We start from the raw sequence: 20,059 nt of genomic DNA, 5'->3' as shown, positions 1-20,059 counted from the left end.
CACATAGTCTTCTAAAGGCTTCTAAATTAAAAAAAAAAAAAGGAAAATATTTCAACTACTTCTGTGTGTGGGAAACAGACAGTTACACTTAACTGCACACTTTGATGCCATCAACTCTTAAAAGGTTAGACTAAACTAAGTGAGAGACAGAAAGGTTCATTAGTAAATCTGATCTATGTTATCTTAGGATATTAAATTCCACTCAACTACACCTGTACTGTGCGCCAAATTTCTTAAAAGGGTGTCTGAACTTTGTCCCTTTCAAAGGCCAGTTGCCTTACAGTTATGAAACAATGTGCAGTCATACACATCACTGAGCAGTCTGTTGATAAAAACACATGTCAAATTTTTCAGTTGATTTTATTCTGGCTTCAAAACAACTGCCACTGGCTCTCATATCTTTCTCCAAAAAATTACAACATGCTTCCTAGAGATATGTCTGATACTTTCTTTTCATTTAAGTCTTTAAACAACCACACAAACCCTCTCTTAAGCTCTTTCAGAGCAATTAAAACTCATTTTTAAAACAAACCACATCTGGACTAGACAGATCTGTAGTTTGACCAACCACAGCTGCCCCTATTTATTTATTTTATTAAAGTAAATAAAGTGCCCGAGGAATAAGCTTTTAGTAGTGTTAGAGTGTACTGAGACTTAGAGGTATTTGCTGTCTGTCTCTCATCAAAGTGGGACAGATGAAAATTCATCACAGCACAAAAATCCTGGAATAAACCACCCATTTTGCCCTTCAGAGTTTGCATCAAATGTAACAGAAAGCATGTGTCTACTTGTTCCTCTAAAAAACCCAAGAGCCTGCCTGTAAAATTCACAAAGAGCATCTAATTCCCAAATCCTAGTATGATTCAATTGCCTCTTGCTCACTTAAAACCTGTATTTCACTTCCAAATTGAACCATATTTCCTAGCCTTAATGTTTGTTGACTGCTGCAATGCATCATTTGAATACATAGCGTATTCCACCCCATAACATGCTCAATTTCACTAGTAGCTGAGAAAAACAGTCAGTCTGACATTATTCACCAGGGAATCCTTGTCAGAAAGTGCGGTATGAAGATAAAATCTTATTTTCTTTGGGTTTTGGGAACACTAATGAAACAAAGCAAGGTACTGGGATGAGAAAGTACCTTACAAGTTGTGGTGTCTGATGTGGTGAAGCTGACGGGTGTCTTAACTGGGCCTTATCTGTCTGTCTAGTCAAATGGTAAATGCTCAGCCTGTATTTCTGGACTCTTAAAAGAGCAGATACCTAGTTTTTAGTCATTAAAGAAATTCAAAGACTTTTTTAGAGAGACAAAAAGCAAAGGTAAGAGAATCATTAGTGGAGGGGGAGGAGAGGGGGAGATCTTTCAGTCTGCGGGGCCAGAATGCTCATTGTGCTAAAATACAGTCATGGCTCAGCCATTTCATTTTCATTCATGCCCACATACATATTTGAATTAAAAAAAAAAAATTAAAAAGCCCCAAACAAAAATAACCCACCTTGTGTTGTACATCCTTATTGCTTCTGCTGATGCCATTAGCATAGTTTACCTGTAGGACTTACTCATCAGGACATCTCTTACATTTTAGATTATGTTTGTTATGTTTGACTATGAACGTTTCCACACTGCAAACTGCCTTTTCAATAGCGAGTGCAATCACAGTCAATCAGCCCAATTTAGCAGTAGCAGCAGGCAGGAGTCTAACAAAGGCAACGAAATTGAGTCCACTTATTGCAGTGGAGAATTTTATTCTGCGCATTCATCTCTGTATCCCCTTTGAGAGTACATTTTTATATGCCTACTCGAATAAATAAATAAACTGTACAGCTACTGTCAAAGGGAGGCAAAGGAGTTATTGCAAGATTTCCTCTCCTCAACATGCATGTATGCATGACTTTTGTTTTGCTTTTTAAAGCCTAGCTCTCACCATAACATAGATGTATTTTGCTTTTCTCCACTGGTGAAGATCAGAGAATGTTATGAATAGCAAGACAGCCCTCATCAGAAAATAATGGAAGTTACACTATATGGAATGAAAAGTATGTGGCTAGGTTCTTCATCATATGTGAGGCATGAAAAATCAGGCAGTGCCTTTGCAGTGATACATGGACGGAATTTCATATCACATCTTGAAGATTTCATTTCTGTTTTATTGCTCACCTTCTAGAAACAATGTATGTCGTTCTACTGTGCTACAAAAGCAACACACAAAAACCGACATCCATTTCTGCCTCATGATTTCTCCTGAATTAGTGTTCTGTCAAGTAAGACCTCAGAGTACCCAAATGCTCAGTTGTACTCTCACTATAGAGCTGCAGCCTCCAGTCATCCTTCTTTGCGGTCAGTGTCAGCACTGTGAACCAACACGAAAATAACACATTCCCTAAGATGAATTTAGAAAACCAAAGACCCAACCTTCTATCCATATGGACTCCTTGAAGTGGCACTGCTGCAGTAACGTTGGGGCATAAATGAACTTGAAGCCGGACTTTACTAGAAGCCTCACGGATATAACCCTTTGCCACTACAAAAAGCTCCACAGATGAAGGGAATGGTGGCTTTCAGAAAGGCTTTCAGGTTCCTGCCACCTTCTGAGCCAAAGCAGAAATAATTCTGTCCAGTGCTGCAATTCCTGTAAGGAACATCCATGGCCAATAGTCATGTAAAGAGAAAACCACATTAAAGCTTCCCATTCTCTAAGAACCTTAGCTACTCCTAATATATCTCTGTGGTGCCAATGAAAAAGGGTCTTATGTTGTTCCCTACTGCATAAAAACATCCTACAACTGGGAAAAAAACTTCTTGCCCTCTTACTCCTCTTTCCCACATTTATCACCTTTTCCACTCTACGCTCCTGTGCAGAGCACTCCCAGCTCAGTCCCTGCATTCCTCAAAGATACTGTATTCATACATATAAAGAATACGCAGAAAGGGAAGATTCAAAGAGAATACTGTTTATTTCTAGAGAGATAAAAAGGAATAGTAATTGCCTTTAGCCAGCAGGGTATGTAACAGCTGACCTCCTGCATCCTGTCTTTGATTTTCTCCTCATTGCAATCATCTTTCGTTGGCTAATTCCCAGCATTTTTCCCTCAGGCTGGCGGGTTGGCATGGATGGTTAGCAGCTGCCAGTATTTCTCCTCCTTGTCAGCTATGAGCCATGCTAATGTTAGATGCCTGGCTCAGTCCCACCCAGGGTGCCACATGCCTTCGCTTTCCAACATACTCAGCTTTTGCCAGCCTTGAATACGAACTGAGGTCCTGTCCTGCCTTTCTCCTTGCAAGGATTAACCAACCATGTGAGGGAGTTAACCCATGCCAACCGAAGAAACAGATGACAAATTTCACAGGGGAAATTTCACAGGTAAATTTCACCTTGGGGGAAACATCAGGTTTCACAGCAGTCATCAGGGAGCAGTAAAGGACGTGGAAAAATTCAGCCTGTGGTGTGTGCTTACATCTACTCTGAACATCATTCTCTTAATAGTAAAGAAAAGAGCTGCATGGATAAACAAAAAAGCTCCTCAAGCACATCCCACACCCTCTTCCTAAAAAGAGATGCTGCTTCCCTTTGTCCGTTGGAAGAGACAATTCAATTTAATCCTTTTGAGAGGCAACATTTCTAGCAGTTAGTTCATTGCACTAAAAAAAGTTACCACTCTTTGAAACAGATTCAAGAAATTCGAGGGCTACAGGTAAACTAATCAAGCTACTCCAGAAGCAAGTTTCTAAAATAGCAGAAAGGCTGGTATTAGGCATGGGCTAAAGAAAGCTTGGTCTGCTGCTTCAGAAGACTTGTGTTTAACTTCACCAGAGAGAATGGCATTTGGTACTGTCATGGCTGCAATTACCAGGTGAAGGTTTTTTTCAATCACAAACCCCCAAGCCAAAAAAATGCAAGCAAGGTTGAGAATCTCATTTCTAACCTGTAGGAATCTAATGCCACTGAGGGGTTTTACTTGTTGTTGCTGTTTCTGTTGCTGTCTTTTCACCACGTAACTGCAATCTCAGCTTTCAGAAAACCAAGTGATGCTTCTCTGTCCAGTGCCCGGCTTTCAGCTTGCCCATGCAGACTTGCTGTGCACTCCTATTAGCAGAGTCAGGCAGGTAATAATAGCAAATAAAAAGCCTATTCGACGAAGCACTGGCTCCTTCTCAAGTAAAGTTGAGTACCACTACAGCATGAATGACTCAATCATCTACTCAAGAGCTATTACTTGCAGCAATGAAGCAATGTTAATTGGATAACGGCCTGCTGCCAGCTAATATTGGCATGACCTACAATACCCCTGGCTGACAGCCGTGTCTCTCTCTCTATCACACCTTTTTTTGTAATCTGGATAGGAAGTGGAAACCATTAAAAAAGCCTCATAAGTGCCATTTAACTTCTTATCATAAATTAAAAACTTAATTAAGTGCCTTGTTAGAGGAAGGAAGACCAGTTTTCGTGATTAAATAAAACAAAACAACAGTTAGGCGTATGGAGTGAATAACCAACTTTACAGCTTCAAACTCGGTTCTTTGAAAGTTTTAATTTTGGGTTGTGTTTAACAGCACTTGCTAGAGGAAAACTGCATAAATGCTAAAAAATACCCTGAGTGAAAAGCAGATTCTAGTTGTTTAGCAAAATTGCAGATGAAAAGCATAGAAGTCAAGAGCTAATGGGGTCCTTTTTTATTAGCTGTAGGCAGCTGACACTCCATTCCTGTAATTTGCACTGAGGGCTGATAGTTCACACACCACAGCCACATTTGCGCCCTTATTATGCAGCTGTTTTTCCAAGAGCTTGTCTACACACTGAAATACATTATTTTACAAAAGGTGTGGTACGAAATCAAATTACCAAGGCTAGCACGAAAGAGTTCATGGAAACTCTCCAGTCAGTGCAGAATTAGCTCCATACTGACTTAGTTTAAGTTGATTAGGTAAAGGTTTAAACGGAGGCACATTAAGTCACGCTTGAACTGACCTGAAATGTCTAACACAAAGTTTTGCAGAGGGTTTAAAATCCTCTAAATTCAACTAGTCCCAATTCTGTGCGTGCACAATGTCTCCCTACTGAAATGACTGGCATATCATAAAGACTGTTCTTACTTGTAATTGGATATAAACAAGAAATAATGTAAAAAACATCTGTTTGCTGTTTAGCTAGACAACAGTTAACAATCTTGGGATGCCAGATTAACAAAAAGACCCCAACATGCTATGAAAGAAAAAAAAAGTCTGCAGTTTAGACTTCAGAGGCAGATTTACTGCTTTGAATAATCAGAAATAAGTTCTTTTGTTTTGATGTTAAGCTCCCTCTCACCAACAAAACATGAATTTAAAAGCTACACATATAAAGCTCTTTCCAGCTCCAACATCAAATCTTTGAGAAATAAGAATAATGATGCCCTTTCTCCACAACATACTTCAGCACTTTTCAAACCATGCCAGAATTTAAAATGCAATGCTTGTATGGTTGACTTAAAAGTAGCTTGGTGAGTTTATGAATGATTGTCACCTTTGGAAAAGTTTTGAACTATGAAGATTATATTTAAGAATTATTTTCAATCTCCATTTTTCTAGAATATTATATGCCAACATAAAATGTCTCTAAGCATGAAAAAAGGATTTGCTCAGGACATTCACTTTCAACTTCTGTTTGAAATCTTTTGATTGGAAGAATAACACCCTACATGACAGAGTAAGTCAGTTTCTGCAGATACCTCTAGAAATAACTCACGGGCTGCCAGAGCTCTGCAGACCACGGACTGAAAACAGTAGCCTTGGGAAGAGTCATCAGCTTGGGAACTGAAAAAAACCCTGCTAACTTCTTTAAATGCCACATAACTAAGAGAGTGTTTCCTCTGCTTTATCAGCTCTTAAAAACCAGGAGTGTTTCAGTTCCTCTCACGGGGAGCTCTGACACTGTTGGAGGCACTTCCCTCACCTATGTACAGACACCTACCAAAGCACAGCACTCTGAAGGTGAGCAACACCAGAAACAGAGACATGCACCTTAACCAAGGAATAACTGAGAAATAACAAAATGCATCAGGCAGCTCTCCTTATCCCAAATGACTAGCATTCATGAGGAAATTATTTAACTGACCACATCACACACAGCTATTCAAATAAAGTAGCCACTGAGCAAATTAAGATTCAATGCATTTAACAGCAATTAATTTGCATATTCTCTTCCAGGATGAGAAAGTTAAAAGCACATGGCAAAGTAACAGTGGTCTTAGTTGAGGCATGACAATTTCAGGACTCTGGTAAAAACCTTAAGAACTAGATTCACTCCTTCTGCAACTCCACAAACTTCACTGGAGCTGTAACAGCAGCCAGTGTAACCCTAAGTCACTAAAACTTTTTGATCTTTCGTTGAGATACATTCCAAAATGTAAAACTACAATACTCCATTTATCCAAAGGGTATTCACTTAAATAGAAATAATTTACGGCTGGACTGGAGGACTTTTTTCTTACATAGCATCTCATATAAAACACATAGACAAACCATTGTATTTTAAATCCTTACTGTTATATGAACATAGGACTGGGTCACCAAGTGCAGACACATCATGACTCTTCCACCACCCTGCTCCTCCCACTGGCCTGAAGCACAGCACCTCACCACTGCTGGGATTAAAAATCTTCTAATTTCCAATCTATTTTTACTAAAAGCCAGTTGAAACCAATTAATGTTTGTGTCAACAGTGTCCTTTAGTATTAAAGAGAAACTCCTCCTCTCAGCTGTTTCAGCTGGTCTGCCTACATAGTAGCAGGTCTTACTTGTCACACCAGCAGTATGAACCTGCAATAGTCCTTTCTACTCCTCCTTCAGGCGAGGCTCATTCATCTGAATATCTCAGTCACTCTTGTACATGCTTAGTTGAATTTGAACTATTTTTCTTTATCTAACAGGACCTGAATTATACAAGGAGTCTTCACAAAGGCTTTGTAGAAGAGCATTGATAGTCTCCTGCCCCTTCACACCTGTGCACCCTTGGGCATGTTTTGTCACCTCTCTACTTCTACCCTTGCTTTGTGGTGAGAAAGCTATGAGATACTGACTGAGACTCAATTCTTCCATTGGAAATTATTACTGGACACTGTAGAATCATAGTGCGCATCCTATCACGTCCTTTGTGATACCTCTAAACTCCTATGCAAAATGTCTGGGTTGAAATGTCTTCATGAGTAATATTCAGTGTCAAGACTCATGAAGTCACCGCCGGTGACCTACTTCTAATGTTCTCCAACTTGTGCCATGACAACATCACGATGCTGCTGAAGTCTCTGGAGAACTAAACCAGAGGGGAAAACCGATGTCTGACACTTTGGGACGTGTCATCATCTAAAAACACACCATGCCTCTTCATGAGCATTAAGCAGCTGATGGTGAAAAACCCTCTGTATGCCAGAGTACTTATCCACTGAGCGACTGCTGTGCTGTGCCCTGGGTACATCATCACCCTTCTCATGCCACCCCTCCCAGCTGGAGACACTGGGCAAGGTACTGCAGAGGCAGTGGGTGATGGCAGCCCTGGCCAGCAGGCACACACCTCCCCTCTGCAGGCAGCAAAGCCACCGGCATGTCCTACGGTAGCTGTGCTGTCACGCCTGTATGGCTGTGAGGAAATTACAGTGGGGGTGGAAGCCAGCCAGTGAGATTTTGTGGTAAAATAAAGTAAACTTTCCAGTGAGGTATGTATTTTCTATGTCCCTTGGCTTCCTGCTGTGGGAGCCATGCTGCATGAGAAAAACCCTGCTTTCTGACAGACTGTGTTCATGGTTTCTTGGTGGAAAACACAAGGCCTGAAGCAGTTAAATCCCAAATTCTTTATGAGGGGAGGTGACAGGAAGCAAGGCTGAATGAGGTGCAGGAGAAGGGAAATAGGAGGACAAAGATATGAGCTGCTAGAGAGGGGTGGACAGCAATGAGACTCCCAACAACGTGACAGCTCAAATGATTTTTCAACAATAACCTGCGGTGTAGCAGCCACATCACTCCTATCAAATTTCCTGTCTGGAAGAGCAGAAGAATATCAGGGTCCTAATAACACCCTGAATGAGGTTGTGGTAATTAAGCATTTGGGTACAACTCCCTTGGTGACAGTGACAAAGGTGAGCTAAAGCATCTTAAAGCTCTGCCACCACAATCCTTAGGAGTTACTGCTAGTGAAGAAGGCTGGCATAGTGTGAACATGTCCATCCTTCAGCAATCTGCAACCCATCCAAACACAAAAAGCACATCCTGTGGGGCAGGCACTGACACCTGTGCCACACTCCCTTCAGACACCTTAGCAGACCTCAGAGGTCTTCCACACCACGTGGGAAAAAGGGGGCTGTTTTTTATGGTGGGGGCACGGTGACATACTGTACCTCTTCCGGCAGGCTGACCACCAGGTCATTTTCCGTCTGCCCTACCAAGGCCTGCAAGAAGTACTCGCTGCAGGCAGCCAGCACAGCCCGGTGGGCGCGGAACTCCTTCCCCTCCACGATCAGCGTCACGTCACAGAGAATGTCCTGCTTCCGCTGGTCATTTAAGCAGAGGAGAATATTGGTACAGTGCACCGTTGACTCATACACATACATGGGGGAGTCAGTCTTCTCATCCACAGACATGCCGTTCACACCCTGTAGGGGACAAGGGAGAAGAAAACACAAACAAAGTGGTGAGGAGCAACACAGTGGGTGAATGTGGTATGGTGAGATGCTGCCTGACATCTGGATAGCTCAGGAACAATGGCCAAGCAGCCCATTAATATTTAAATCCGAGAAAGTTGCTAGGGAAAGATATTGGGAAGGGTATTCGATACCACCAGATTTCACCTCGCCATGCTTCCATTACCTACTCACCCTCTCAGACTTCCCCTCTCAAAACCAAATAGATAGTTTAGACGGACTGCAAAGTACTTTCCCATTCAACCACCTGCTATGCATCTCCAATTTCCAATTTAGTAGAGGCAATAACATGGGCACATTGGAAATTTTAGAAGATATTAGAAAAAAAAGCAAGAGTGCCTTTTGGGTCTTCTAACAGTGAAAAAAAAGGCTTTGTTCTTGCTTCCAGTATTTTCAGATTTAAGGGGAAAAACCCTTAAAACCCCAGTCTGTTCTCCAGTGGACAGGCAGCACTACATATTTACACTGAAGACCTTGGTTCAAGTGAATGGCAAGGTAAAACTGCACCCAATGAAGACAAGCCGTTAACTACAGTGACTTAATTTCTCAATCAGAATTTTAAGCCTTAAGGGGAAGAGAAAGATATTTAGTGGCTCCAGAAGAAATCTATTTCCGTGTATGGCTAAAGCAATGTGCCTTCACCAGTGATTTAATGCCATTTACAGAAATGTAAATGTTTCTGAACTCCAGACCCACAGACCCAAGAAAATCCCTTGACCTGCATGGAGGTCTGCCCCAGGCAGTACATGGGTGCTGGGGCTACTCCTGCCTGCAGGTAAGTCTCTCCCTTCTGACAGCTGAGCAGAGGTTGGAAGGATGGATGTAAGACACCCATTACACACCCATTACAACTGTCTGGGTTAGGAAGTTCTCAGCCTGATGTTCTGCAATTTCTGACACATGTAGAAGTGGCAATGCCTCTGAACACGGGGACTGGATTAGTGGTGGTGAGGGTAGAAGGGATCAAGCTTTCCCAAACACCCAACACTGCATGAACTGCCTTTGCACTTGAACATGTTGAAGCAATTCTTTTATCCAACACTTCTTGCCCAGCACTACACTGAATTCTCTTTGCATTATCTTCCCATTTCAACTTCTCTGAATAGGAAAGTGTAAAACCCTGTGCTGTGTCTAAACACACTATATAGCCCAAAACAAACCAAACACACTTGCTTTAGGACTTACATGGGAAAAAGGATTATTCGTATGTCTTACTCTATCTGCTTTTGAAGGGGAAGTTGTGCAAATGCACAAAACTCAAGTATTTTTAAGGTATTATTTTTCCTTATTGTGAACAACTACCTTCTGAGAGGTAAGATTCAGAGGCATCAAGGCTACGGGCAACAGATGACTATTTTTTTGTAAGTATCTGACTACTGTAGCAAGCTGAAACAAAGTTCCTCTTCTCCTACTTTTAATGTGGATCTTTGCACCATTTTCCTTTGCTAATGCAGTATACAGGTACATGACTAGACACAAAATGACTTCAGACTATTTCTCTTGCCATGAGTTCAGACTAGGGTAACATTTTCCTACAGTGTCATTCGAAAGATGTGAGTAATCTAGACAAGAATGGACTTCAGAGGACCCATTTGTTACTTGTATTTACTAGACTTCTCAATGATAACTCCATCTTCCTACCTTTATAGGAGTATTTTTAAACCAGTGGCTATGATGACTCTTTCTACAAAATTTTTGCCAACAGTACAAAACTGCAATATTACTGGAAGTCTTAATGGAATGCTTACAGCTTCTGTTTTACTGGTACTTTCAATCTTTATGCTGACTCATGCTACACTTTTGAGTACTCAGCTGAAATGCTTACATGAACAGAAAAAACCCACAACCAACCAACACAGACTAGCCCTTCACCTCCTTAACATCTAGAGAGAAAAAACATAGCTGCTTATTGATCTGTATACAGGCAGGGGAGGGAGACACTTGAGGGGGGTTATACCAGTTGGATTTCTTAACCAGAAAAAGATTATGTTTTTTCTCCTCATCAATTGAGACTAATGAGAAGAATTAACAATAATGTTATTAGCACTCCAGTAAAGTAAAAGAGAAAATGATACTTAGCTCATCTCACCCACAGCTTTCTGTATAACTGAACTGATGCTAATGATAGTGTTATAATTGTGTTCTAAGTGGTCACTCTTGCGTGCTATGAAATGCAAGAATTTACAAGAACAATCTAGTGGGAAAACCTGAGAGTTGTAAATGACAATACAAAAGGGAAAGCAGTAAGCTTTTTTTCCCTTTTATTTTCCAGGCATTTCTTATGCCTGTAATATCTCAGATGACAAAAAGAAAGGACAAGAAATCTGAAACCTGGCAGACAATGAAGAGAATATCAATTATATTCTCAATGCCTTAAAAAACCCCCACCAAAACCCACTGTTAGCCTGAAATTGCAATCTTTTCTTACAGTAATAGTGCAATTTGTGTGAATCAAACCCCGAATTACTTGGTTACTAATTAGTAATTTCCCACTTTTTAACTACAGCTCTCATCGAGTGTATTTTTTAAAAAAATCTGCTGCATGCCCTGTGAAGTGTTGAAAATACTATGGTGTGTTTCCCCTCTGGTGAGCAAGCCTGCCTTCTATGTTAAAACTCCGACCAACGCGGTCCTGAGATGCTGGAGCAGTGACCTGCACCATCCGCTCCAGCGATCTCTAGCCACCCTCCTGGGAAGGACCTCCACCCAGTTGCTCGTATCACTGCTCTTTCCCAAGGCTACTGTAGTGACTCTGGAGGCTTCCCGAGGGTGGATCCACATCGTGCCCCTTCCCACAGCCACTGAGAGTCCATGTGGATGCCCTGGCTGGCAGCCGCAATCTCAGCCTGACACAGACTTCCCTCTGGCCGTGCCCCTGGTTGCTCCAGGAAGCACCCTGAGCCCTGCATTGCGCACAGGGAAACTGGGTCTGGGCTACAGCTCAGGACCACCTATTTATCAGCTTTTAATATTTCAACACGAGTGATTTATGGTCTTTCCTTTTCCACGATCTGCCAATGACTAAATGACCTCCAGACATGAGGTGTTTCCTCTCCAAGAGGGCTTTATCCTGCAGGAAAGGTGTAAGATGATGAAACCCTTCACTGGGAAGTATATTGTTCATTTTCACAGGAAAATGGTTTAGAGGGCAAAGAGAAAAGGTCACTGTAGGACTTTGGCATGAAGTAGCACAAAAATTAACAGAATTCATCTTTTTTCCCCCCTCTCCTCAGAATTAAAAAAGCAGGGATCTGGTATTATCTCTGAACTCTGAAGCAAGTTGGCTGCAAGCCTTTTACACAGTGTTAATTAAACTGCATCATTTTTTGCTGAATTCAGTATTATGCTGAGTTTGCAGAACCTTCTTCATGGAAATCATTGCTACACACTTGGTATTTCTTCGAACAGAAGAGAGAATGCCTTAGCAAGCCTTTCTCTGGCTCAAAAGAACATGCTGTGCATTTGTTTGCATATAGGTCACCATGCTGCCAGAAAAAGCCTCTTTGAAACAAAAGTTTCCAGAAACTGGCACAAACTATTGTGAGCAAGGAAAGCACCATTGAGATCTAGCCAAAACAGGTTGCTGGTAAAGGCCAGCAACTGCAGTGAAGGGAACTGGAATGCTGCTTACACTTTCCTTCCATGGTGATGGGTGGAAGATCCCACTGAGCCCTTTGGCATGGGCAGCATGGAGGAGGCATATGAAACCTCAGGAGACCAAAAATGTTGCTCACGGAACATCTGAAACACTCTGGTTTGCAGCATGCTGTCTGTACTGTCTGGTGCTCATCCAAAACTCTCCAGGAACTCATAAACGCACTGACCGAGCTGCTACCAAAAATACATTACCTATCACAAAAAAACAGCTCCTGCCTCCCAAGACTGGAGCGCAGGCAATGTGATGTCTGTTTTTAAAGGGAAATATGAGGGGAGAGAAAATCTTAGCAAGACAGACCAGAAAGTCCTGCATCAGAACCGGGCTAATTACGCGAAAAGGTAAATCTTGATCGTGGCAGAGTTACAGAGCACTTAACCAGGCAAATTATCACTGTGACAAAGCAGCATGGCTTCTGCAAGGGAAAGTCATGTTTCTGATGGGCTCTATTAGAATTCCTGAAGTGTGTCAAATTAGCAGTGAGGAACACTGGTACATGTAATTAGTGTTGACTTTCAGAAATCCTTTGACAAAACCTTTATAAACAGCTGTTAGAGAAACTCAGTTGTCATAAGATGAGAAGTTGCATCAGACTGGAAACCACTTAGGATAAACTGTATTCAACAGAGGAGGGACACAGGGGCTATTTTCAGCAGGTTAACAGTGAAATTTCTCCAGAAACTGGCCCACATCTGCCTATGGTCATGCTGTGCAACATGCCTGAGCTCCTCTGATCCACAGCAGGGTTGGCCACACTTAGTATCAGGTCCTTCCCTGGACATGTGCCTGGATGTCCTAACAGAAGCCTGACATTCCTACAGCAAAGCCATTGAGAAGATGGAGCCAGACACTGGGAGCAATTTGAAACAACAGAGGTTTAGACTGGACATAAGTAAAAACTGAGGAACAGGTTGTCTGGAGAGGTTGTGTCATCTCCATCCTAAGAGATTTTCAAGATCACACTGAATATAGTGCTGAGCAATCTGCTCTGATCTCAGAGCTGACCTGCTTTGAGAAGGAAGTTGAGTTAGGTATCTCCTCAGGTTCTTTCCAAAAGAAGTTATCTGATGATCCTACATTGATTAGTGACCTAGAAGTCCAAAGACCATGTCAGAGAGACTGAAATTGATAAAATTAGTTCAAATGTCAAAGGTAATAGGGATTGTCAGGAATTTTAAAGACTTAATATAAAAAAGAATCTGGCACTAACAAGGTGACACACTAAATCCAGAGCACTCTGTTCTACAAAGGTGGCAATCAGAAAAAAAATAAATTATAGAATGGTTGAGGTTGGAGAGGTTGGAGGAGTCCAGCCTCCCTGCTAGAAGCAACAGGACTGTATGGAGACCCCACACCACTCTGGAAAACCTGTTGCAGTGTTTGACCACCATCACAGTAAACCACAAACTCAGTGACTTGGAATCTCAATTCCAACTTGGAGTCTCTCACAAAAAAGACAGACTGGAGACAGACAGACTGTCATCACCTAGAGAGAGATTTTAGAAAGACAGAAATATTCTAATAAGGAGAGTATTTCGGAGTTACTTCTGGTGCAGTACACTGTTGTGTAGTGCCTGGATCTGATTACTGATGTTGAAACAGGGAGACAAGAAATCCTCAGAAGAACAATGAAAAAGATCATTGTCAAGGAAAGAGAAAAAGCCCTTCTCAATGTGCATGATCAATTCAATAGACACTATACAAGTAATACAAAACAAAAAGATCAAAGCAGCACTGCTATTTGTTGTTTCTAGTGTTGCAAACAGGAGAGGGCACACAAGTAAAAGAAGCAAGACAAATGCAGAGTTTCTAAAAAAGAAGAGTTGTGATTCCTGACCATTGAAATGAACTGAAATTGTACCCTGTACTCATAGCAAGATGCTTGTTTTGTTTTCCTTGAGAGATTTCACAGTCACTGCAATAAACCATATGTACAACTGCATGTTACTCACCACATATGTAAAAGGATTAGTTACTCCTAATAAAAATATTCAGTGACACATCACTGAGAGTACAAGGGTACACAGATGAAGGGCACATGGGATATTTACATGCTCCAGCATACTGTCCAACAACAAATGTGCCTCTATTATCCCTCTTTCCTGACCTACTAACTACTGCGTCAGAAACAAATTATTTAATGGATGTCAACACACATGAAAACCCAAATCTATTACCTCCACACATGCCTGCTAGACCTCCTCGCCCCCTCCGTCCCCAGCTTCAGGAGACAGTGACGGGAGCTGCCTGGAGCTCCTCTCTCTCCAACAGGAACTGAAGTTGCATGGGACCAAGTTGTTGAAGGTAAGCCATAGAAAACATCTGTCCGAAGATTACATGTGGTGGGTGTCACTGACACCAGGGGCTCCTGCTCCCACTGGCTCCAGAACAGCAGTCAGTTTAAGACACGAAAAGCCATACAACATTAAGTTTAACTCATAAAAGGTGCATTAACTGCAGCAGAAGCATCTTTGTAGTCTATCCATGGCAAAACACCAGCAAGGAAGGGGATGGGGGAAAAAAGGGACCTAAAGGCATCATCTTATCCCATGAAACAAAAGCTCACTTGTATCCTAGGAGGTATAAACAGGACATTAGATCTACAACAACACACAGAGGACTCCCAATAACTTCACAGCAAAGGCCTGTAATATTACATTTTAGTACAGAAGCCAATAAATAACTGTGATTCCTCATTTAAGAATTGCAGTAACTGACCTGATGTGAAATGAACCACAGGTTTTGCTTGGAAGCATAAGATGGAGATCAAATTATATTCTGCTATGTAAGGTGACTCCTGGCTTTCTCCCGATTGTGTTAAGAGAGGATAAATACTGAACTGGGGGTATTTCTAGTTCCCGTTCATATTCTCCCAGTCAGCTCCACTAACAGTAAAAGAAAGAATCTTAGGAATAGTTTGAAGTGGCTATCTTGAATGCATCTAAGGCTCTTTGGTCAGAAGTAGCTGGAATCTGCACCACAGATTTGGACGTAAACATCTCACAGTATTCCTGTTCAATAGGATGCAGAGTGTGTGAAAAAATGCTCTTTTGTTCTGACATTTTCTATTATTTTTTTCCCCCTAACAATTTTGCAAAAGATATTGAGAAAAAAACGGGGAGAATGACGATAAAATAATGAAAAAAGTTGAAAGCAACTTTACTTCTGAAAAACGGCAGCAAAAGCACATCAGACTTGACAGTTTTTAGGGATAAACATGCACTGTTTTTAAGTGGCAAGTGGGAGGAAAATAATTTTCCAGGCTTCCTTCCCCATCTCCTAATAGTTTTTCTATGAAAAGACTCATTCTGTGTAATCAACACTTTGTTTTTAAAGAAAGTTATCAATAACTGACACTTCAGAGCTTCTAAAATGACCATCCTTATAATTGGTTATTACGATCTCTCAATTATAGCTATAACAACAAAGCATATGATTATATTGTCACTGCTTTCCTTTAAAAAGAAACTATTGAAAGGCCTAATGATTAATTCACCATTTTTGAGAGCTCATTGTAATGACAGAAGACTATATACAAAGGTCTCTTCAGTGAGCCCATTATTCAATTAATAAATGCTGAATACTGAGCAGTCATAGTCATATGAAACTCCCAAGAATTGTGTGAATTTTTAACCAATTAATTATCAATTACAACATCATAAAACACTAGCACAAAAATAGAAACAACGAAATTTAATTATAGATTATTCTTCTTAGTTGCTGCAAATACTATACAAGACTGATTTTGATTAATAATTCATACAGCAATAAAGTATCAGGAAAGATAATTATACTGTGCCACAATTCTCACACTGATTTCTGTAATTACAGATTACAACAGTGTTAGCAATTTAAAAAGGTTAGGGAGCAGTAGTAATTTGCTATGTCATCCTCAGCAATATTAATGTCTTCTTCTCTGAGCACCCCAGATAATTGAAAATAGACTAGTGAGCTGCCAGGCTACATGGACTTGCCTCCTGCCAAACATAGTGTGGGTGCCAAGGCCATTAGCAAGATTGTCTTAAGAAATGAGCTTTTCACATTGTTCAAGTAACTTCTGCTGTAAAGCACAAGGTACATGGACAAGTGGAAAAGACACTGTACAGCATTCCTGGCTGGCAGCTGTAGATGTGTGCTGCTGCTGATAGTGATGGCTAGTCCTTCTGACCCTACTGCATGAAACACAACCTTCACTTGACCATGAGTGACAAGGGGGATAGCTAAAAGAAACCCAAGGGAGGATTTAGCCATGAGCCTTCTAGAGAGGCAGGTCTGGTTGGGCACACAGCAGGGCCCAACAGACATCTGCTAACATCTCCTAAAGGCAAGAATACCCATTGCTGAGGAGGCTGCATGGCTCCAAGACATCAAGCGTCCACAGCCCAGGGACCACCCTCAGAATTGCTGAACAGCTGCACGTGGACGAAGGGCCACAAACTGGTCCCTGATGAGCTACACCACAGGCAGTCATCAGAATAATCAGCGCCTGGGCTGGCTGCAGGGCTGGGCCATGAGCCTCATTTCTGTATGGCAAACTTCACATGCTTTCAAAATACAGATGAGAATACTGGAAATTCCTTCTTAAGCTTAAACTGACACGAACAGGGTCCTGCAGACCGTGGAATGGCTGTTTTTGAACAGCTCATATGCCATCACAGCTTTGATGTAGGAAGTAAGTCCCACTGCAAAGTCACTCACTGGTTTTGTTATACTGGACCTAGACCCTACAGCACAACTGGATAGACACGAGGCCAAAAAAAAAATAAAAAAGAGGCACTTTGATCCTGCAGACCTTTAAACAGAACCGCTGAATATAACTTTCATCTGTAGCATTTTGGTTACTTACAATGATTTTGCTATTGGCAGAATGCACACACGAGCAGAAATGTATCACAGCTTCATTTCTACAATGAATCTTTTTTCAAAAAAAAAGTACTGTCAGGATGCCTACAGTTTCCATGATTAATGTTTATTTAAACCCCAGGTGTCTACTCTAAAGAAATTGAGCTTCAGGTTGTTCAGAGATTGGTACCACAAGGAGGCAGGGATTCCCAGTGGAGGTTGCTTTGAAGAGTCCAAATAGATTTATGTTCCACATACAGAAAAAACCTATTTCTTGACTTCAGAGGGTTATGTTGTTATTGTCTTTTGAGAGAGTAACCCAGATGAACAAGGTAATGATAGCTTGCAGTCTTCAGGGACTTCAGTTAACATGCAAATAATGTTTACATACAGTACATGCATTGACATACACATTCTATGCAGGCCTACTAGGCAAAGCATACATATGCATCTTTTTATGACTTGGTAAAAACTGTATAATTATACTATTAATTTTCCTACACTCGGTGAGTCAGGCTTAGTTTAACATGCATTTTCAACATTCTGTAAATACTGATGATGCCCACAGGAGAGACGCATGGTAGATGGGTGGGGGAAGACAAAATCATAGGGTCATAGAATGGTTTGGGTTGGAAGGGACCTTAAAAATCATCTAATTCCAAGCTCCCTGCTATGGGCAGGGATACTTTCCACATAGACCAGGCAGGAAAATAGGAGGAACAACAGAAAAACTGTCCTCTATCCTTATTTCTCAGAAGTTACTCAACTGATATATATTAGCATGGAAAGTGAGAAACACAGAAGATCTCTTTCCTGATAAGGTCTCCTCTCATGGCTTTCACATTGCTCTTTACAGTAGTTGACTATGGTGAAGGGGACCGGAACCAAGTCTGCTACTCAAAATAGCTTATTCAAAGTAGAATGGGGAATGCCCAACACTGAAACACTGCCAGGAAACCACCAAGCACAACAAACAACATATTACGTTTTTCTGAAGCAGTCAGTGGCTTTAGAACCTTGGGGAAAAGACACAACAACCTTTTGGATTGTTCTTCGATAAACTGGATTGCCAGATTAAAAAATTGAAGATGGAAAAATGAAGTAGTGATTTGTTTTTATTTTGCCTTCCAGTTTGGCGAGCTCTCTGAAGAAGTTTAAGGTCTCCACACAAATGGAGGCTGGAAATTCTGGCAAAGGCACACTGATTTCTTTGCTTTAAATGAGTATTTTGGGGCTTTACTTGAGTAGTGATACAGTGATATGGCTTTGCCCTTTTTCCTACTCCTTTAAATCATTTCTGTGTACCTCTATGAGCATATGTGTACATGTATGTATACATGTACAATTTACACTGCAATGTCATCTGAAATGATGCAATTGCTGAAGCACAAATGGTTTATCAACTATCTGTGTCACTTGCCAGAATGACACTACTTTGGGATACTAAAGAAGGTGCCTCTCTATTTGAAATCTCTTTTGATAATATGACTATATGAAAGATTATGCTAACAAGTTACGTGAATAGAAGCTATTAATTTCTCTTATGTTTTATTCTCTACTTTAAAGCCCCAGTAGAATTCAGTGCTGAAGCTCTGTACTTGAAGGTTTTGGTTGATGAGCATTGTTTTTGCTTTTTTAACAAAAACTACAAAACAAAACCCAAAACAAAACAGAAAGTTCTCTCTCAAAATTATGTCTCCTGGTTAATTTTTTTTCCCACTAAACTGCACTAATTACTGCTTTTCCAGCTTATCTGCAGAACTGGTGGAAGCAGTTCTGTCTGCAGGTGAGGCTTTGGTCAAAACCACAGAGAACATCTTCAACTACACAAATTGCAGAGGTTGTGAAAGCAACCAAATCCCATTTTCTCCTGTTATACTGCATAGTTGTTATAGGAAAAATCTGCTCTCTTTGTTTTCCCCCCTAAAATGCAAGCTTTTCATCTTTGCTGCAAGTTAGCAGGTGGTCAGAATATCCTTCATCTTTCCTTGGGACACACACTGGCACGTCCTTTGGAACATGTCTGTTGTGATTAATGTGTGAAGAGCAGGAACGCATGCAGTAGGTTACTGGGTTAAATTTGGGACAGACTTTTGTAGGCTATAACTTCACACCTTCTGCTCTCAGGAAAGAATACAGGTGTTGCCTTCTCCTTGGAGACTGGGCCACTATCTGTTCATGCAGCGTTTTCCATAACCAAAGGGATACCAACAGTAATGTTCTCCTTTGACAACTGAAGGAAAAATGTTTCTTTATGGTTAAATCATTTTGAATAATCTATGACTAACTAACTAAATATATTCTAGTGACTACTGCATCAGGGTCTGCAAATTTACACATCTGAACCTTGGGAGGCCTATCAACACAAAACAACTGTTTCTGAAAACAAAAACAGTTTTCACATGTCTTCTAATGATCAAATGGTCAGAAGGTCACTGAAACGACTATTTAGAAACTCTCAGAGCATGGGGATACTGGGATTACACCAAGGGATTCTGACAGTGGTTTTGATCCCACAAGGATCTGAGAGCTGCCATTTTGTTATCATAAGGTTTAATCAGGAGTTGCAAGCCTTCCCAATACTCTCAGAATCTGGCACATGCCTAGATTTCTATTTAAAGTCCCTTTATCCATGGACTGGCCCTTATTCTAGAACTTGACTGCCTTTCCTGTTGCAGACAATAAATCATCCAATGGAGAAAGGTGCACAGAAAGCAATCAATTCTGCTGCCAACACCTACCAGGCTGCAGCTGAGGTAAGGAGTGGATGTGAGACAGAAATGGGCACTTTTACTAAGTGCAACTGCAGCCTGAAGGAACCTAGAGAGAAAGAAAAGATTTGATGCATTTGGGTTGTGGTTCTGAGGGTAAGTACAGCCAATGTAGCAT

General features: G+C 41.1%; 1 protein-coding gene across 12 annotated transcripts in view; it reads right to left on the bottom strand.

The window, feature by feature from the left end:
• The window catches only part of BACH2 (BTB domain and CNC homolog 2), a 194,097-nt gene that overhangs the window by 44,203 nt on the left and 129,835 nt on the right, over positions 1–20,059 (bottom strand). For 8 of the 12 annotated variants that reach the window (XM_027695248.1, XM_027695168.1, XM_027695224.1 and 5 more), the window contains one exon: positions 8,371–8,625. In XM_027695248.1, coding sequence (XP_027551049.1) covers positions 8,371–8,613 — 243 coding nt within the window. In that variant the 5' untranslated portion in view covers positions 8,614–8,625. Of the gene's footprint in view, positions 1–5,709; positions 5,764–8,370; positions 8,627–11,665; positions 11,744–20,059 lie in introns of those variants that run through there. The other 4 variants (XM_027695232.1, XM_027695240.1, XM_027695255.1 and 1 more) reach the window with 3 other exon arrangements.

The sequence above is a fragment of the Neopelma chrysocephalum genome, unplaced genomic scaffold (genome assembly GCF_003984885.1).
Source record: "Neopelma chrysocephalum unplaced genomic scaffold, ASM398488v2 Primary Assembly neopelma1_23b, whole genome shotgun sequence".
NCBI lineage: Eukaryota > Metazoa > Chordata > Aves > Passeriformes > Pipridae > Neopelma > Neopelma chrysocephalum.
This window is presented reverse-complemented; position numbering and strand designations above follow the sequence as displayed.